At 34.9% G+C, this 14,581-nt stretch overlaps 2 protein-coding genes across 12 annotated transcripts in view; one reads left to right on the top strand and one right to left on the bottom strand.

Annotated features, from left to right (window-relative positions):
* The window catches only part of PLXNC1 (plexin C1), a 146,130-nt gene extending 141,619 nt beyond the window's left edge, over positions 1–4,511 (top strand). For all 5 annotated transcript variants that reach the window (XM_087449102.1, XM_087449100.1, XM_087449099.1 and 2 more), the window contains 3 exons: positions 563–703; positions 793–867; positions 2,025–4,511. In XM_087449102.1, coding sequence (XP_087305228.1) covers positions 563–703; positions 793–867; positions 2,025–2,129 — 321 coding nt within the window. In that variant the 3' untranslated portion in view covers positions 2,130–4,511. The remainder of the gene's footprint in view (positions 1–562; positions 704–792; positions 868–2,024) is intronic.
* Positions 4,512–5,131: 620 nt separating this feature from the next.
* Positions 5,132–14,581, bottom strand: part of CEP83 (centrosomal protein 83) — a 125,856-nt gene continuing 116,406 nt past the window's right edge. For all 7 annotated transcript variants that reach the window (XM_087449107.1, XM_087449108.1, XM_087449104.1 and 4 more), the window contains 3 exons: positions 9,076–9,179; positions 7,415–7,604; positions 5,132–5,831 (listed from right to left, as the gene is read on the bottom strand). In XM_087449107.1, the coding sequence (XP_087305233.1) occupies positions 5,727–5,831; positions 7,415–7,604; positions 9,076–9,179 (399 nt within the window). In that variant the 3' untranslated portion in view covers positions 5,132–5,726. The remainder of the gene's footprint in view (positions 5,832–7,414; positions 7,605–9,075; positions 9,180–14,581) is intronic.

Below are 14,581 nucleotides of genomic sequence, written 5' to 3'. Positions count from 1 at the left end.
CTTTCGCAAAATCAGATATCAGAGCCACCAATACTAATGACCATACACTTCATTAAGGACACCAGAAGATCTTTATAATCTAATAAAATAAAAAGGACAAGCAAAAAAAATCTTCCACTGCCAATTACTTACCACTTTCACAGTTATAGAAATGGCTCAATCAGACCTACAATCAAGTCTTTTATAAATGCCAAGATTCACTGGTGGGTGAGGAAGAGAGCAAATGTTTTAATTCAGGCTTTTTACAACCATTAGTAATGAACTATGATTGAAATAAGTTCCATTGTTACAGTAACTCAAAATCATGCAAAAATAATAATTTCAGTTCTTTTATGAGAGAAAGGCAGAATATATTAGCATTTAATCTGCCTGAAAATAACAGTGACTCACCAGAACCATCTAGATAGCAGTCAGTCATTCAGTCAACATTTATGAAAGCCTACTGCATGAAGAAGCCTTGTTATCAGGAAGTAGTAACAGTGGTGGAGGTTTAGTTGCATTGGTACTGTTATAAATTCCCCATGGTTTTTTACTCTTTTGGCGGTGGTTGCTTTTTTTTCAGGAAGCACCAACTAATAAGCTTCTCTATGCCAAGGATATCCCAACCTATAAAGAGGAAGTAAAATATTATTACAAAGCAATCAGGGATTTGCCTCCATTGTCACCTTCAGAAATGGAAGAATTCTTAACTCAGGAATCTAAGGTATTGTTAGAAAGTAGAAATGAGATTTAGTTACTTCTTTTTTTAAAAAAAAAGTCATTTCAGAATTTCTCAACAACTCTCTCTTTAAGAAACATGAAAATGAATTTAATGAAGAAGTGGCCTTGACAGAAATCTACAAATACATCGTAAAATATTTTGATGAGGTAAGATTTTAAATAACATTTTTAAAAATTCATATGAATCAGTCACCAGGATTTGGTTATAGAGCATTCTACAGGTCTCAGGACAGCTCTGGCATCCCAAATGGCCAGAACAGGAGGCCAGGAAGCCTGTCTGAGATGGGGGATCCTGGCGCCAAGCCAGACCCTGCATGTGGCTGCCCCTCTTACAGTTTTATCATGCTGCCCAGCTTTGGACCAGCCTGAATTTACATTTGAGTTCCTGGGGCCTACAGCCACACTGACTCAAGTTAACTTTGATGAGTGAGTAGTGGTCCTGTGAAATGGGGCCAGCTTATGCTTGATTATAATCTGCTAAAATGAAAGCTAAGCTTGTTAAATTGCCTAGATTCTGTTTCAATAGTTATATGAAAGTATGACATATTTCTAACTTAAGCAACTATTTCAATAAACCATTCTCCTTTATGATTAATTCTCCTTAATCTGGATTTTTTTCTTTGGGAATTCACACAGACATAGTCATCAGATGCGCTGTTTCCAAATATATGTTAATTCCCCCTTCCCTGATTCCCCCCCACTCAGTCATGCTGGGACAGGCTATCCATGTCAATGGTGAGAATAGCTCACCAATTCCATTTGCTACTTGAAGATCAAGTGAAGCGCTAAGGTAGGGTAGAGGCAATGAGTTCCTTAAACATGATAAGCATCCCTCTTTCCAGGGGTCAGGGGTTAGGAGGGAAGCACTGGGGAGGGGAGGGGAGAGGAGGGACTACACTGGCTAGAAGGGGAGGGAAGGGAAATATTTATCTCCGACCAGGATGCCCCTGCCTGCTGCATTTAAGAAGAAATACTTGCCTGCATGTTGGCTGCCCAGGAATGCTTGCTGTGCTTGGAATGGCTGTGACATAATGCACTAAACAGGGCCTTGGAAGTCTGGCCCCATATTTGTAAGCAAATAGTTGGTATTTCTTGCGAGCTTCTATTTTAAGCCAAAGTGTTGTTGATCCTGTGATAATGACTTAGCAAAACAACTTGCAAAGTGAGTATGTAAATGATCGAAGAAAATGTTGGCATCTGTTTCATACAGATTTTACCACTCACAGCATCAGGAATGCAAAAAAAAAAAAGAATTGTAATGCTAAAACCACAATATCTAAAATAACTGTTCTAATTGTCAACAGATTCTAAATAAACTAGAAAGAGAACGAGGGCTGGAAGAAGCTCAGAAACAACTCTTGCATGTAAAAGTCTTATTTGATGAAAAGAAGAAATGCAAGTGGATGTGAGCGCTCTGGGGCCTGGCTTAATCTGGCAAAGTTCTTCAGACGACTTGGGAGCAAAATGGCTGCTTGAGCTACTCTGTGTCGTTCATTTTTTAAGTTTGCACATAGGTTCCACTTGGAGCACTGTCTTTTTAAGAGACCAAGGCACATGCACAGCTTTTAGAAAGCATACCAACCATTGTGCCTGTGTTGTGGGAACCCTTCTGTAAATAGAGTTGAAGTGGTTGTTGCAAACAGCCTCCTTGTTTACAGAGAATACAGGGCCAGTAAGCGAGGGTCAGTATTGTAACTACAGTCTCCACTTAAGCACAAATTATAAGTGGTTTTGTTTGAAAACTACAGCTATGTAGCACTTGTGACTACACTGCACCTCTGCAGAAAAGGGACATTGCCAGTGATCAAAACAAAATGTGAAATGAGTCATTTGGAAACAAGGTGGGGGTGTAGGGCAACCTCGAGGATTTGCAGCATTGAAACTTTCCCCAGTAGTTCTTGGAAAAGCTGACCGCAAAATTTGGTAGTGTGTACACTTAGCATTTGTGAGTGTGTGTGTGTGTTTTTAAACCAAAAACTAACAGTGTTGCAACATTGTTGAAAGGGCTCGTGTTTTTCAGTGGTTACCAACTGCACTCCGTGGAACTCACCTCCAGTTCACTAAGGAGCTCTAAAGCAAGGAGAGGGAGTAGGCTTTATTTAAATGCAACTGCATTTTACCCAGATACTTTGTCCTAATGTATGTTCCTTTTTTCATACTAAATGTATTTGATAGTGGACATGTTGGCTATTGTAAAAAAAAAAAAAAAAAAAAAATGTATTCCTCAAAACTTCTTTGATCAGATCTATCTGTGGAAGAATAACTCATTCCCCTAATCCTATATTTCTATACTAGTGTCTCCTTGCTTTAGATTTCTGGTGAACCCGTGGTTATAAATATTTGTGTGTGATTAAAAGATACATTTTACATTTCATGAAATTGCTGTTCACACTGGAGTATTATATATGAATATATATATTTGAGGCCCAAGGCCTGAAAAATTAGTATACAACTTGGTATCTTAGTCTTACTATGTACTTTTTGAAAGTATTCCTCACAAGAGAAAGAAAACTACCCATTTTATTCATGCCTTTCTTTTTAAAGAATTGCCTATCCAGTTATACTGTAGTCTTGCTATTGATTTTTTATTCCTGAATTTTTGCTGCTCATGACCAATTTTAATACCACTGTGTTTTCCTTATATTAAACCAGAAGTAAAAAGTGTAATTGGCAACTTTCAAACTTTCCTTGTGGCACCTTTTACCCTTGGTGCTCCAAATCCCAGACTGAGGAAAAAAGTTTTCCAAGTAGCAAATAAAACATTGATCACACATTCCTTAAAATCATTTACCAACACTGGATGAGACATCAGGATTTAAATGTGAATTTGTCTCAGATAAATGCAAGTTTTTTTGCTCCTCAATATCTGGTAAAGAGTGAGAGGTGACACCTCAACAAACTGATCACAGACAATAAGCAGTTATTGCCCTGATAGGCACCGTCCCAAATCCCATCGCTTTTGACCATTGTCTGTCCAGTGGACACACCTCAAAAATACTACCAAATAGACTACTTATTTAAGTCTAAAGGTGAGAGGTCTGGTCCCCATCTAAGGCTGCTACGGTCTTGATGTAAAGGCGTTCATAAGAGAACAATAGTAGGAGAGTTGAGAGCCAAGGGTAGGAGAGTTGCCCAAAAGACTTCCCCTTCTTTAGGGTACAGAAATGCTAAGAAAACTGAAAGGATCAGCTACAGCTTTATGTAAGTAAGTATTTAGTAAATGCGACATGAGGGTGTCCCTGTCCAGCTCTCTGGCACATGGGTCCTGTGTGGAGACTTACCTCCTCTTCCAGGGACTGTGCTGCTGGGAACTTTGGGCAAGTCACTTACCTCTTTGTGCCTCAATTTCTGTATAATATTTCTAACCTACCTCACTGAGGTGGTGTGAAGATTCACTAATGTATGTAGCATGTTTGTCAGTCCTCCAGTGAAAAGCACTATCTAGATAGATCAGATTTTGGATCATATTAGCCAAACACAGCAAATGGCCAAATTAGATGTGTGCTGAAGACAATCAGTCACTGGGTCTATATTAAACAGCAACTAGAGAAACAAATGGCAAACAATTTCTATTTTAAAGTTTCTTTGCATATTTTTTTGGTGCAAAACAATTCATTTATAAACTTTTTTTTCTAACACTAGTGTCTACAGCAGCATTTAAAAATTAATTCTGTTACCTTTTCCGTATTAGAGATTTAAAAGTCTATTTCTTATTGTATACCTGATTGAAGCTGTTCTTGGAGATGAATGTTTTAAATGTCTATATCCAAAAATAAACATTTTAATGTAAATATGGACTGTTGGGGTTTTTTCCTTCAAATTTTCTAGTTATAATAGATTTTTTTTATTCTTAGTGGCTCCATTGAAATTATTTTGCAGGAACAAGGTGTCACCATATACTCTACTCTACAAACAAGCATCTATATTATGTAGTAAGTAAATCTCGTTTCTTCTAAATGATGCTAAGGGCTGCTCAATTACATTCCTGGTCTCCTCTATCAACTTGGCCTTTTGATTATGAAGACTTCTGGATAATGAACATTCCACTTAGTTTGCTGGATTTGAGGTTTGCCTTGTTGATGTGAAGTTATTTCCAGCAGAATCCCTTTAAAAGATGTTACATAAAAAAGCAAATGATGGCATACTTAGGGACACACAGAAATATTTATAATAATTTGGTTAGATCCAAAACAGCAGGAGGCAAAGTTAAATACCAACAATATTTCTAAAGAGACCTCACTGGGTTCAAGTTTTAGAATGAATGGCCCTTGTTTTATATAGCCACAGGATTTAATTATTTGTACTTTGTTATTTTCTACTAATTCTAACTCAACGAAGCCAAATCAGTGAGATCTTCTACACTGCTAAATACACCCTGTATGGTCGAAATAAAATTAAACACAAGACAATATAGTTAGATAGAAAAATATTTATTAAGCTCTTTAATAAATTATATGCACACAGCTTTTAGGAAAGGTAGTGTTTTGGAATGAATATATATTTAGATATCTAATTAATTTTTTAATGATTTTTAATGTCATCTTTTTTCAAGAACTAGAGGTTTATAACTCTTGTATATAAACCAGAAAATGTTTACTGACCCTGTTATTGCCAAGCATCTCAAAAGAAGAGGAAGAGAGAATTCAACATGAGCATATTTTGGCAAAATGCCAAAAAAAAAAATTCAACAAAGTAAAATTAATAAAATAATTTTAAAACTTGATTCCCTAATTAGTTCCTTTTATTTACTTTTTTTTTACCTTCTCAAAGGGTTGTCAAATATTTTAAATAGCTCTGAAGCTGTTTTAATGTTTCACTTGTCATTAGTATAATCCTGAAATCCTGGCACTCATGCAGTGCAGCATGTAGCTGAGACCTTTTCTTGAGGTACATTCAAGTGTTTTGGCAAACAGTAATAAAGTATCTAAGTGCCACGTACGTTAAAACTTCAAGCTTTATTGAGTCACTGATTTCATCCCTTTTGATCTTCCTTTTCTTCGAGAACATCATTCCCCAGGAGATCCAAGTTCTTCTAGTTGTTTTTTTTGTGTTGTTTCTAGTTCTTCTAATCTTTTGCGAAGTAGAGAGAGTTCCCTTTGATGCTGTTCCTCCTTAAAAGCACAGAAAAAAAAAAAAAAAAAAAACACAGCAAAAGAGACTGTTAACAAAACTGGTGGAAAAATAACTATTAGGGAGCAGCCTCAGTGCCTCTTTTATTCAGGCCTGCAACATCTGGCAAGGAAAGGATGACCATTTTAGCAGTCTAAGAACACAGCAGCATGGGCTAGACTACTAACTAGTCCTTGCTTCTGTCCTGCTCCAGGCTCTAGCCTTAAGCAAAATCCAAAGTCTGTTCTTTTCTAGGTGTAAAATTCACCAGGGAGTGAAACAGAAAATACTAACGCAGGGCCCAGGTGTACTTATGTGGCAACTTTCTAACAAGACTGGAGTTTATTATAGCAGTTTATTATAAACAAAGCACTTGGGCTGAGATTCAATTCAATGACTAAAATCTTTAATGCTCACCACACTATAAAATGTAATTACTTATTAATAGCTCATCTTCTGAAAATCATCTAATCAATTTGATTCCTTCAATATCTCAGGGACCTGATATAGTAGAATGAGCCCAGGTTTTGGAATCAAACAGATTTAGGTTTGAAACTCAACTCTGTCACTTATTAGCTATGATGCTAGGTATATCACTTCACCTCTCTGACTCAATTTCCTCATCTGTAAACTGGAAATAATAATGCCTTCCCTGAAAGCATTTTTCATCAGGGTTAAATAAAATATTGTATAGAAAATGCATAGTGCAGTGTGTTAACTAGTAAATGCTCAGTGGCAGTTGGTATCATATGAGTGAGCTACATACTCTAGGTTACTCAAAGCCTCATCAATCCAGTTTCTTCTTTTTATTTTATTTCATTTTTTATTTATTTATTTTTTTTGTGAGGAAGATCAGCCTTGAGCTAACATCTGCCAATCCTCTTTTTTTTTTTTTTTTGCTGAGGAAGACCAGCCCTGGGCTAACATCCAGGCCCATCTTCCTCTACTTTATATGGGACGCTGCCAGAGCATGGCTCGACAAGCAGTCAGCGCGCACCCAGGACTGAACCGGCGAACCCTGGGCCACCACAGCGGAGCGCGCGCACTTAACCACTTGCGCCACCGGGCCAGCCCCCAAGTTTCTTTTTTTTAATTGCCCAATAGGAGATTTCACTTCTAGCACTATCACTAAAGGATAGAATAGATTCAAATCTACTTTGCTTCCTAGCAAGTTTCTCTAACAAAAAAAAAAAAAAAATTTTTTTTTTTCCCTTTTGTGAGGAAGATCAGTCCTGAGCTAACATCCATGCCAATCCTCCTCTTTTTGCTGAGGAAGACCGGCTCTGAGCTAACATCTATTGCCAATCCTCCTTTTTTTTTCTCCAAAGCCCCAGTAGATAGTTGTATGTCATAGTTGCACATCCTTCGAGTTGCTGTATGTGGGACGCAGCCTCAGCACGGCTGGGGAAGCGGTGCGTGGGTGCGCGCCCAGGATCTGAACCCGGGCCGCCAGTAGCAGAGCGCGCACACAACCACTAAGCCACGGGGCCAGCCAAAAATTTGAGTTTTTAACTCTGTATTTAAACAGGTAAAAAGTTACAGAAATGTTTGCCTAACTTTTTTTCCCTAAAATAAATGCTCATACCTGCATATGAGGAGGAAAGGATAGTTCCATGCCTGGAACCATGGTTGATGACTGAAAGGTAACAGGATTGATGGATGCTGTTGGAGGTATGTTAGGAACCAAAATCAAACTTCGAAATTCATTATGTCTTCTCTGTATATCCTTTAGTCTTTTTTGAAGCCTTGTATATTCTTCAAATGGAACATTTTGTCTTAAAAAGAAAAAAGTGTTTGTCTTTTAATACAGTTATGCTCTATGGAAGAACAGTATGATCACAGAATATAATTTTAAATTGGAAGAATTTCTAAATATTTACTTGTATATAATATATACATAAAATTCTGTTTATCTAGAAAGATAAACACAAACATGATATGACAGCTTAATCATATGTATTAATGTTAGCATTGCAGGCTATCAACTCGTTTTAAAATTTTATTTGCCAATTAATCAAAGATTAAAAATCTTCTGATATTTTTACTTTCATTTCCACTCCCCCAACCCATGAATCCTGAAACTAAAAGGAGCCTCCTTAAACCAAAAAGGTGCCTTATTTTACAGAAGGAATCAAATAGAAATAAAGAAAATATTACATTGAATCTTATGAAATTGCCATTTTTGTAGGTCAAACATAGGGAATTTCATATTGTTCAACCTAATTCTTAAAAATGTAGCTAATGACAAAGGTGAAGCTACTCAACTTTAGGGGAAAATGACATGGATAAAATGCTAACTTTTCAGGCCTTCACAGATCACCATCTTTTTGGACATGAATTTCTGACCATCAATCAAACAAGTAATCAAATATAGTTTCAAAACCAAAGTTCTAGGTGATCTGCCATAACTGTCCAATCTTGTGAATTGATAATATTTGAAAATTAATGGTTATGGAAGAGGTATTAAGTTGAATTTTGTTTTAGAATGAATTTTGTGGCTTCTTACTTTGGAACAGAGTATTGTAAAGTTGGCATTAATTCCACAGTCTAGAAACCTCTTGGGTGTTCTAAAAAAACAACTGTTCACATTTTGGTAATAATTACACCCAAGAAAACCAGTGCACATTATAAAACATCACTGCTTGATATTACAGGCAATTTCCAGTACACAAAAGTCTGATACTGTCTAAATGCTGGAGGCTACCACTAATTAGCTAAATTTGAAAATATTTTTTTATTAACTTGAATCAAATGGGTCATATAATGCCACTACCACTAACTTAATATGGTAAATCTCTGCTCAAAAATGCTAATGATGCAGATTATTAGCTGTGCTTGGATATAAATGAAAAACCAGAAGCTATAGCCCAATATTTTTCCACACCAAGAAATTAAAAACTAATCTTCGATTAAAAGTTGTAGCCACTATTTTAGAACTATGCAGTCACTACAATTGTCTTGTCTCAGGTGCAAAACCCCACATTATTCTTGGCTACCAAAGCCAGTGACTGACCTTTCCTGTCAGTCCCAACCATAACCAACACCTGGCACGTGTTAGAGACCTTTTGGGTTGAAGCAATATTCAGTCAGGAAAAAAATAACAAGGATAATGAATTAGGAGTATAATGAATAGTTTTAGAATTCTTTTAATGTACACTTTAAAAGAAAACAAAGTGCATTATACTGAACAACGTTCTATAATATCAAAATAACCACATTGGGTCTGTATACATACAAACACATTACCTATTTAATACTTGATTTTCTGTTTCCAATTCTTCTCTCTTTGCCTCCAAGATTTCTACTTTCTCCTGCAGTCTCTTCAATTTGTTTTCATGAAGAGATTTTCTCTAAAAAAAGAGAAACAAATAATATAAGCAAGTATGTTAATACATAATCTCCTATTTGAACAAAACCATATAGTGAATATTTTACTCACCAAAAAATTTTAGAGAGGAGTATTTTTAGTGAATACTAGGAAAAAAGATTAGTAGATATGATTCTTATTGAAAATCACAAAGAATGATAAACCACAGATCTACCTCATATCCTCAATGTGACAAATAGAACTATTATGAATGCCAAACCAGAAAACTGGTATCAATACCTAAATTGCTGCAAATAAAAAATCTAAGAAGGGAAGGAGTCAATTTTACTAATAAGTTTGCTTGTCACCTGATAAGGAATCACAAGCTCTCAATTTTCCCAGAAGATATCATGTGTTTAAAAAAATTAAAAATTAAAAGCATGTATACAATTGATAAATTGCTACCAAAGGAGTAAATTAAAGGATTAGAAAGCGAAGGTAGATTATGGATGCATCTCAGTTTGAAAGTATGCCTTTCTAAATATTGAAAAGAGGGGGCCGGCCCCGTGGCTTAGCAGTTGAGTGTGTGCGCTCCGCTACTGGCGGCCTGGGTTCGGATCCCGGGCACGCACTGATGCACTGCTTTTCCGGCCATGCTGAGGTGGCGTCCCACATACAGCAACTAGAAGGATGTGCAGCTATGACATACAACTATCTACTGGGGCCTTGGGGAGAACAAGAGAGGAAAAAAAGGAGGGGGATTGGCAATAGATGTTAGCTAAGAGCCAGTCTTCCTCACACACACAAAAAAATATATTGAAAAGAAAAAAATTTTAACTTTACAAAGGGAAAATTTTCTAATATGGAAAAATCCATGTATAATGCAAAATAAGTATATAAAAAAAGTAATATTTTTTTCTATTACTATTACTGTGTATTATATATTTTATAAACAGGTTTTTGTTTTTTACAAAAAAACAGCTATGAACACCTATAAATGTTGAAACTCATTTAGTAGCTACAGACCTTTTAGATACTTGTTTTCTAACTCTTTTAACTGAAGTATAACAGGTTTATAGAAAAATGCACAGGACATAAATGTAAAGCAAAATGTAAAACCACAAAGCAAATGCTGGTGTTATTACCTCATAGGGCAAGAGCACTGCCATAACAAAAGTCCCCCTACCCTTCCTCTTTTCAATCTCTACCCTCTCTGTCCAATGAAAAGGTAACCAACTAATTTACTTTCAAAGCTCGAGTTGAGTTTTGGCTATTTTTGAACTTCATATGAATGGAATCATAGTGTACATTCTTTTACAAATGGCTTCTTTCTTTCACCCAATATTGCGAGATTTATTCATGTTACTGCTTACAGGTACAGTTCATTCACTGCCACATATTGTATTCCACTTATGAATATTACATAGTTTATTATATTTACCCAGTCCACTATTAAGGGTCATCTGGGTTATTTCTAGCTGGGAAATAACACTGCTAGGGGCATTCCTTCTTATGCTTTCCATTGCTTCCCATCCTCCAGCACCCCAGAAGGCTGCCTCATGCCTCCTCCCCTGGTAAGGGAACCACTCTTCTGTCCTTAATCATCACAAGTATATATTTATATATTTATGGGTAATTTAGGACTCATCCATCCATCCACCTACCCCTATCAAAGAAAAGAAATCATACAGCACATACTCTTCTGTATTCAGATTTTCTGTTCTTGTTCAATATTTTACCTATATGACTGAGCCAAGCATGTCACTGTTCTTTTCTATTGTAATGTTATCATCCATTTCACAAATATACCACATTTTATCCATTCTCCTATTGATGAAAATTTGAATTATTTCCATTTTGAGGCTATCATGAATAAAATTTCTGTGAACATTCCTGAACATGTTTTTCATGGATATACGTACTCATTTCTCTTGAGTATATAGCCAGGACTGAGTCATAGAGTATACATATGTTTTAGCTTTAGTAAATACTGCCGGTTTTCTAAAGTGGTTCAACTAATCACTTGCCTGCCAGCAATATATGAGAGTTCCAATTGCTCTACATCCTTGCCAAGACTTGGTATAGTCAGCCTTTTAAATTTTAGCTATTTGTTAGATAGAACAGTATGTCACTATAGTTTTAATTTGCATTTTCCTGCTATCTAATGAGGGTGAGTACATTTTCTTATGCATATATTTGCCATCTGGATATCCTTTTTTTTTCTGAAGAGCCTGTCCTTGTCTTTTGCCTCTTTAAAAACAAATTTTTTTTTGAGGAATCTGTTTCTTATTGATTTGTAGGAGTTCTTCATATATTCAGAATATGAATCCTTCATCAGATATATATATATATATGTATTGCAGAGTGACCTTCTCCTGGTCTGTGGTACATTTTTATCTAAAGAGTGTCATTTTATAAAAAGAAGTCATTAATTCTAATAAAATCCAAATTATCAACATATCTTTTACGGTTAGTGCTTTCTATGCCCTATTTAAGAAATCTTTACTTATCCTAAGATCTTAAGATTTTTTCCCCACATTTTCTTCTAGCAGCTTTATTTTTTTACTTTTCATATTTGGGTCTGTGGTTCATTTTTATCTAATGAGGTTGGGTTAAGGATAACCAATTGACTCAGCACCCTTTATTAAAAAGGTCCATCCTTTCCCTATTGAAATGCACTGGCACTTTGCTGTAGATCAGGAGTTCATGTACTTCTGGGTCTATTTATGGACTCTATTACATTTCATTTGTCTATTTATCTAGCCTTATGCCAATACCACACTGTTTTAATTACTGCAGTTTATTATAAGTCTTGATATCTAGTAGCGTAAGTCCCCCAACTTTGTTGCTGTTGTTCAAGATTGCCTTGGTTATTTTAGTCCTTTGTACTTTGACATGAATTTTAGAATCTACTTTCCAATTTCCACAAAGAAAACTGCTGATATTTTGATTAGGATTGCATTCAATCTACAAATCAATTTGGGAATAAGTGACATCTAAATAGAGTCTTCTAAACCATAAACATGGTATAATTTTACCTTTATCTAGATCTTCTTAAATTTTTATTAGCAATATTTGCAGTTTTCACTGTAGAAATCTTACACATCTTTCATTTGCTCCTATTTCATGTTTTTTTAATGCTAGTATAAATAGTATTTAAATATTTTATTTTCTAATTTTTTGTTGTATATGTAAAGAAAGATAACTGATCATCAGGGAAATGCAAATCAAAACCACAATGAGATATCACCTTACAACTGTCAGAATGGCTATTATCAAAAAGACAAGAAATAACAAGCAATGGTGAGGATGTGGAGAAAAGGGAACCCTTGTCTACTATTGGTGAGAACGTAAATTGATATAGCCACTATGGAAAACAGTATAGACATTCCTCAAAAAATTAAAAATAGAACTATTATATGATCCAGCAATTCCACTTCCGGGTATTTATTGAAAGAAAATGAAAACACTAACTTGAAAAGATATATGCACTCTCACGTTCTTTGCAGCATTATTTACAATAGCCAAGACATGCAAGCAACCTAAATGTCCATCAATGGATGAATGGAGAAAGAAAATGTGAGATATATATATATACACACACACACATATATATACACACACACACACATATATATATACACACACATATATATATACACACACGCATATATATACACACACACACACAATGTAATATGATTCAGCCACAAAAAAAGAAGAAAATCTTGCCATTTGTGACAACATGGATGGAACTGGAGGTCATTTTGCTAAGTGAAATAAGACAGAGAAAGAAAAAATACCATATGATCTCACTTATTTGTGGAATCTAAAACAAAACAAAACAAAAATGGAGCTCATAGATTCAGGAACAGACTGATGGTTGCCAAAGACAGGGATTAGGGGGCAGGTCAAATGAGTGAAGGGGGTCAAAAGGTACAAACTTCCAGTTATAAAATAAGTCCTGGGGATGTAATATACAGCATGGCAACTACAGTTAATAACACTGTACTGTATATTTGAAAGTTGCTAAGAGTAAATCTTAAAAGTTCTCATCACAAGAAAAAATTTTCTAACTGTGTGGTGATGGATGTTAACTAGACTTATTGTGGTGCTCATTTCACAATATATACACATATTGAATCATTATGTTGTACAACTGAAACTAAGAAAATTTTATATGTCAATTATATCTCAAAAAAATTGTTGAATCCTGTAATAGCCTAAGAGGCAAGCACAGTAAAATTAATGAGTACTTAAATTTAGTTATTGTTTATAGAATTGTTAGACATAATAAAGTAAATAGGATAACAAAAAACAAGATAACTGATGTTTATTACCTGACCTTTTTCCAGCAATTTTAAATTGCACATGTTAATTTTAAGTTTATTGATAGATTTATTTGTATTTTTATTTATATACAATCATGCCATCTGTGAATGACAATTTTACTTTCTCTTTTCCAATCTTTATATCTTTGATTTCTTTTTCTTGTCTTATTACACAAGCTGGGACTTCCAATAAAATGTTGAACAAAATGGTGATAGTGAACATACTTGCCTTGCCTCTGAACATGGGTGGGTGGTTAAAGCATTCGATATTTAATCAGTATGATGTTAGCTGTAGGATTTTTGTAGATACAAAATCCCTTCTATTCCTACTTTAATAAGAGTTTTTATAATAAAAGGGTGTTAAATTTTATCAAATTGTTTTTTCTCTATTAAGATGATCACAATAGTTTTCCTTTTTTGTTCTGTTAGAGTATTGAATTACACTGATCAATTTGAAATGTTAAGCCACCTTATATTCTAAGAATAAACTCTACACATGCTCATGATATATTATCATTTTTATATATCACTGGATTCAGTTTGCTAATATTTAAGATTTTTACATGTATGTTTATGATGTAATTTTTCTTTTCTTATAATGACTATATTGAGTTCTAACCTCATAAAATAAGTGGGGATGTTTTTCTTTCTTTTCTATTATCTGGGAGAGTTTGTGTGAAGAATGGTATTATTTTTTCCTCAAGTATTTGAAAGAATTTATCAGTGAAGCCAAATGAACCAGGCGTTTTCTCTGTGGAAGGTTTTAAATTAAGGGATCCATTTCCTTAACAGATATAAGACTATTTAGATTTCCTAATTCTTCTTGTATTAGTTAAGACGTTCTTCAAAGAATTTGTTCATTTCATCTAAATGTCATAAGTAATTAGCAGAGTTGTTTTAGTAATATCCTTTTTGTTTTACTACCTATAAGATGTGTGGTGATATCCCCCTTTTCATTCATGATATTGTTCATTTGTGTTTATTTACCTGTCTATCTACCTACCTACTTACGTACCTATCTTGTGGGGTGTTTAGGGAGAATCAGGCTAAGGCTTTATCAATTTTATCAATCTTTTCAAAAAATCAGCTCTTGGCATTTTAGATTTTCTGCATT

Source organism: Ceratotherium simum, chromosome 25 (genome assembly GCF_057802395.1).
Source record: "Ceratotherium simum simum isolate JZ-2026a chromosome 25, ASM5780239v1, whole genome shotgun sequence".
NCBI classification, from domain to species: Eukaryota; Metazoa; Chordata; class Mammalia; order Perissodactyla; family Rhinocerotidae; genus Ceratotherium; species Ceratotherium simum.
This window is presented reverse-complemented; position numbering and strand designations above follow the sequence as displayed.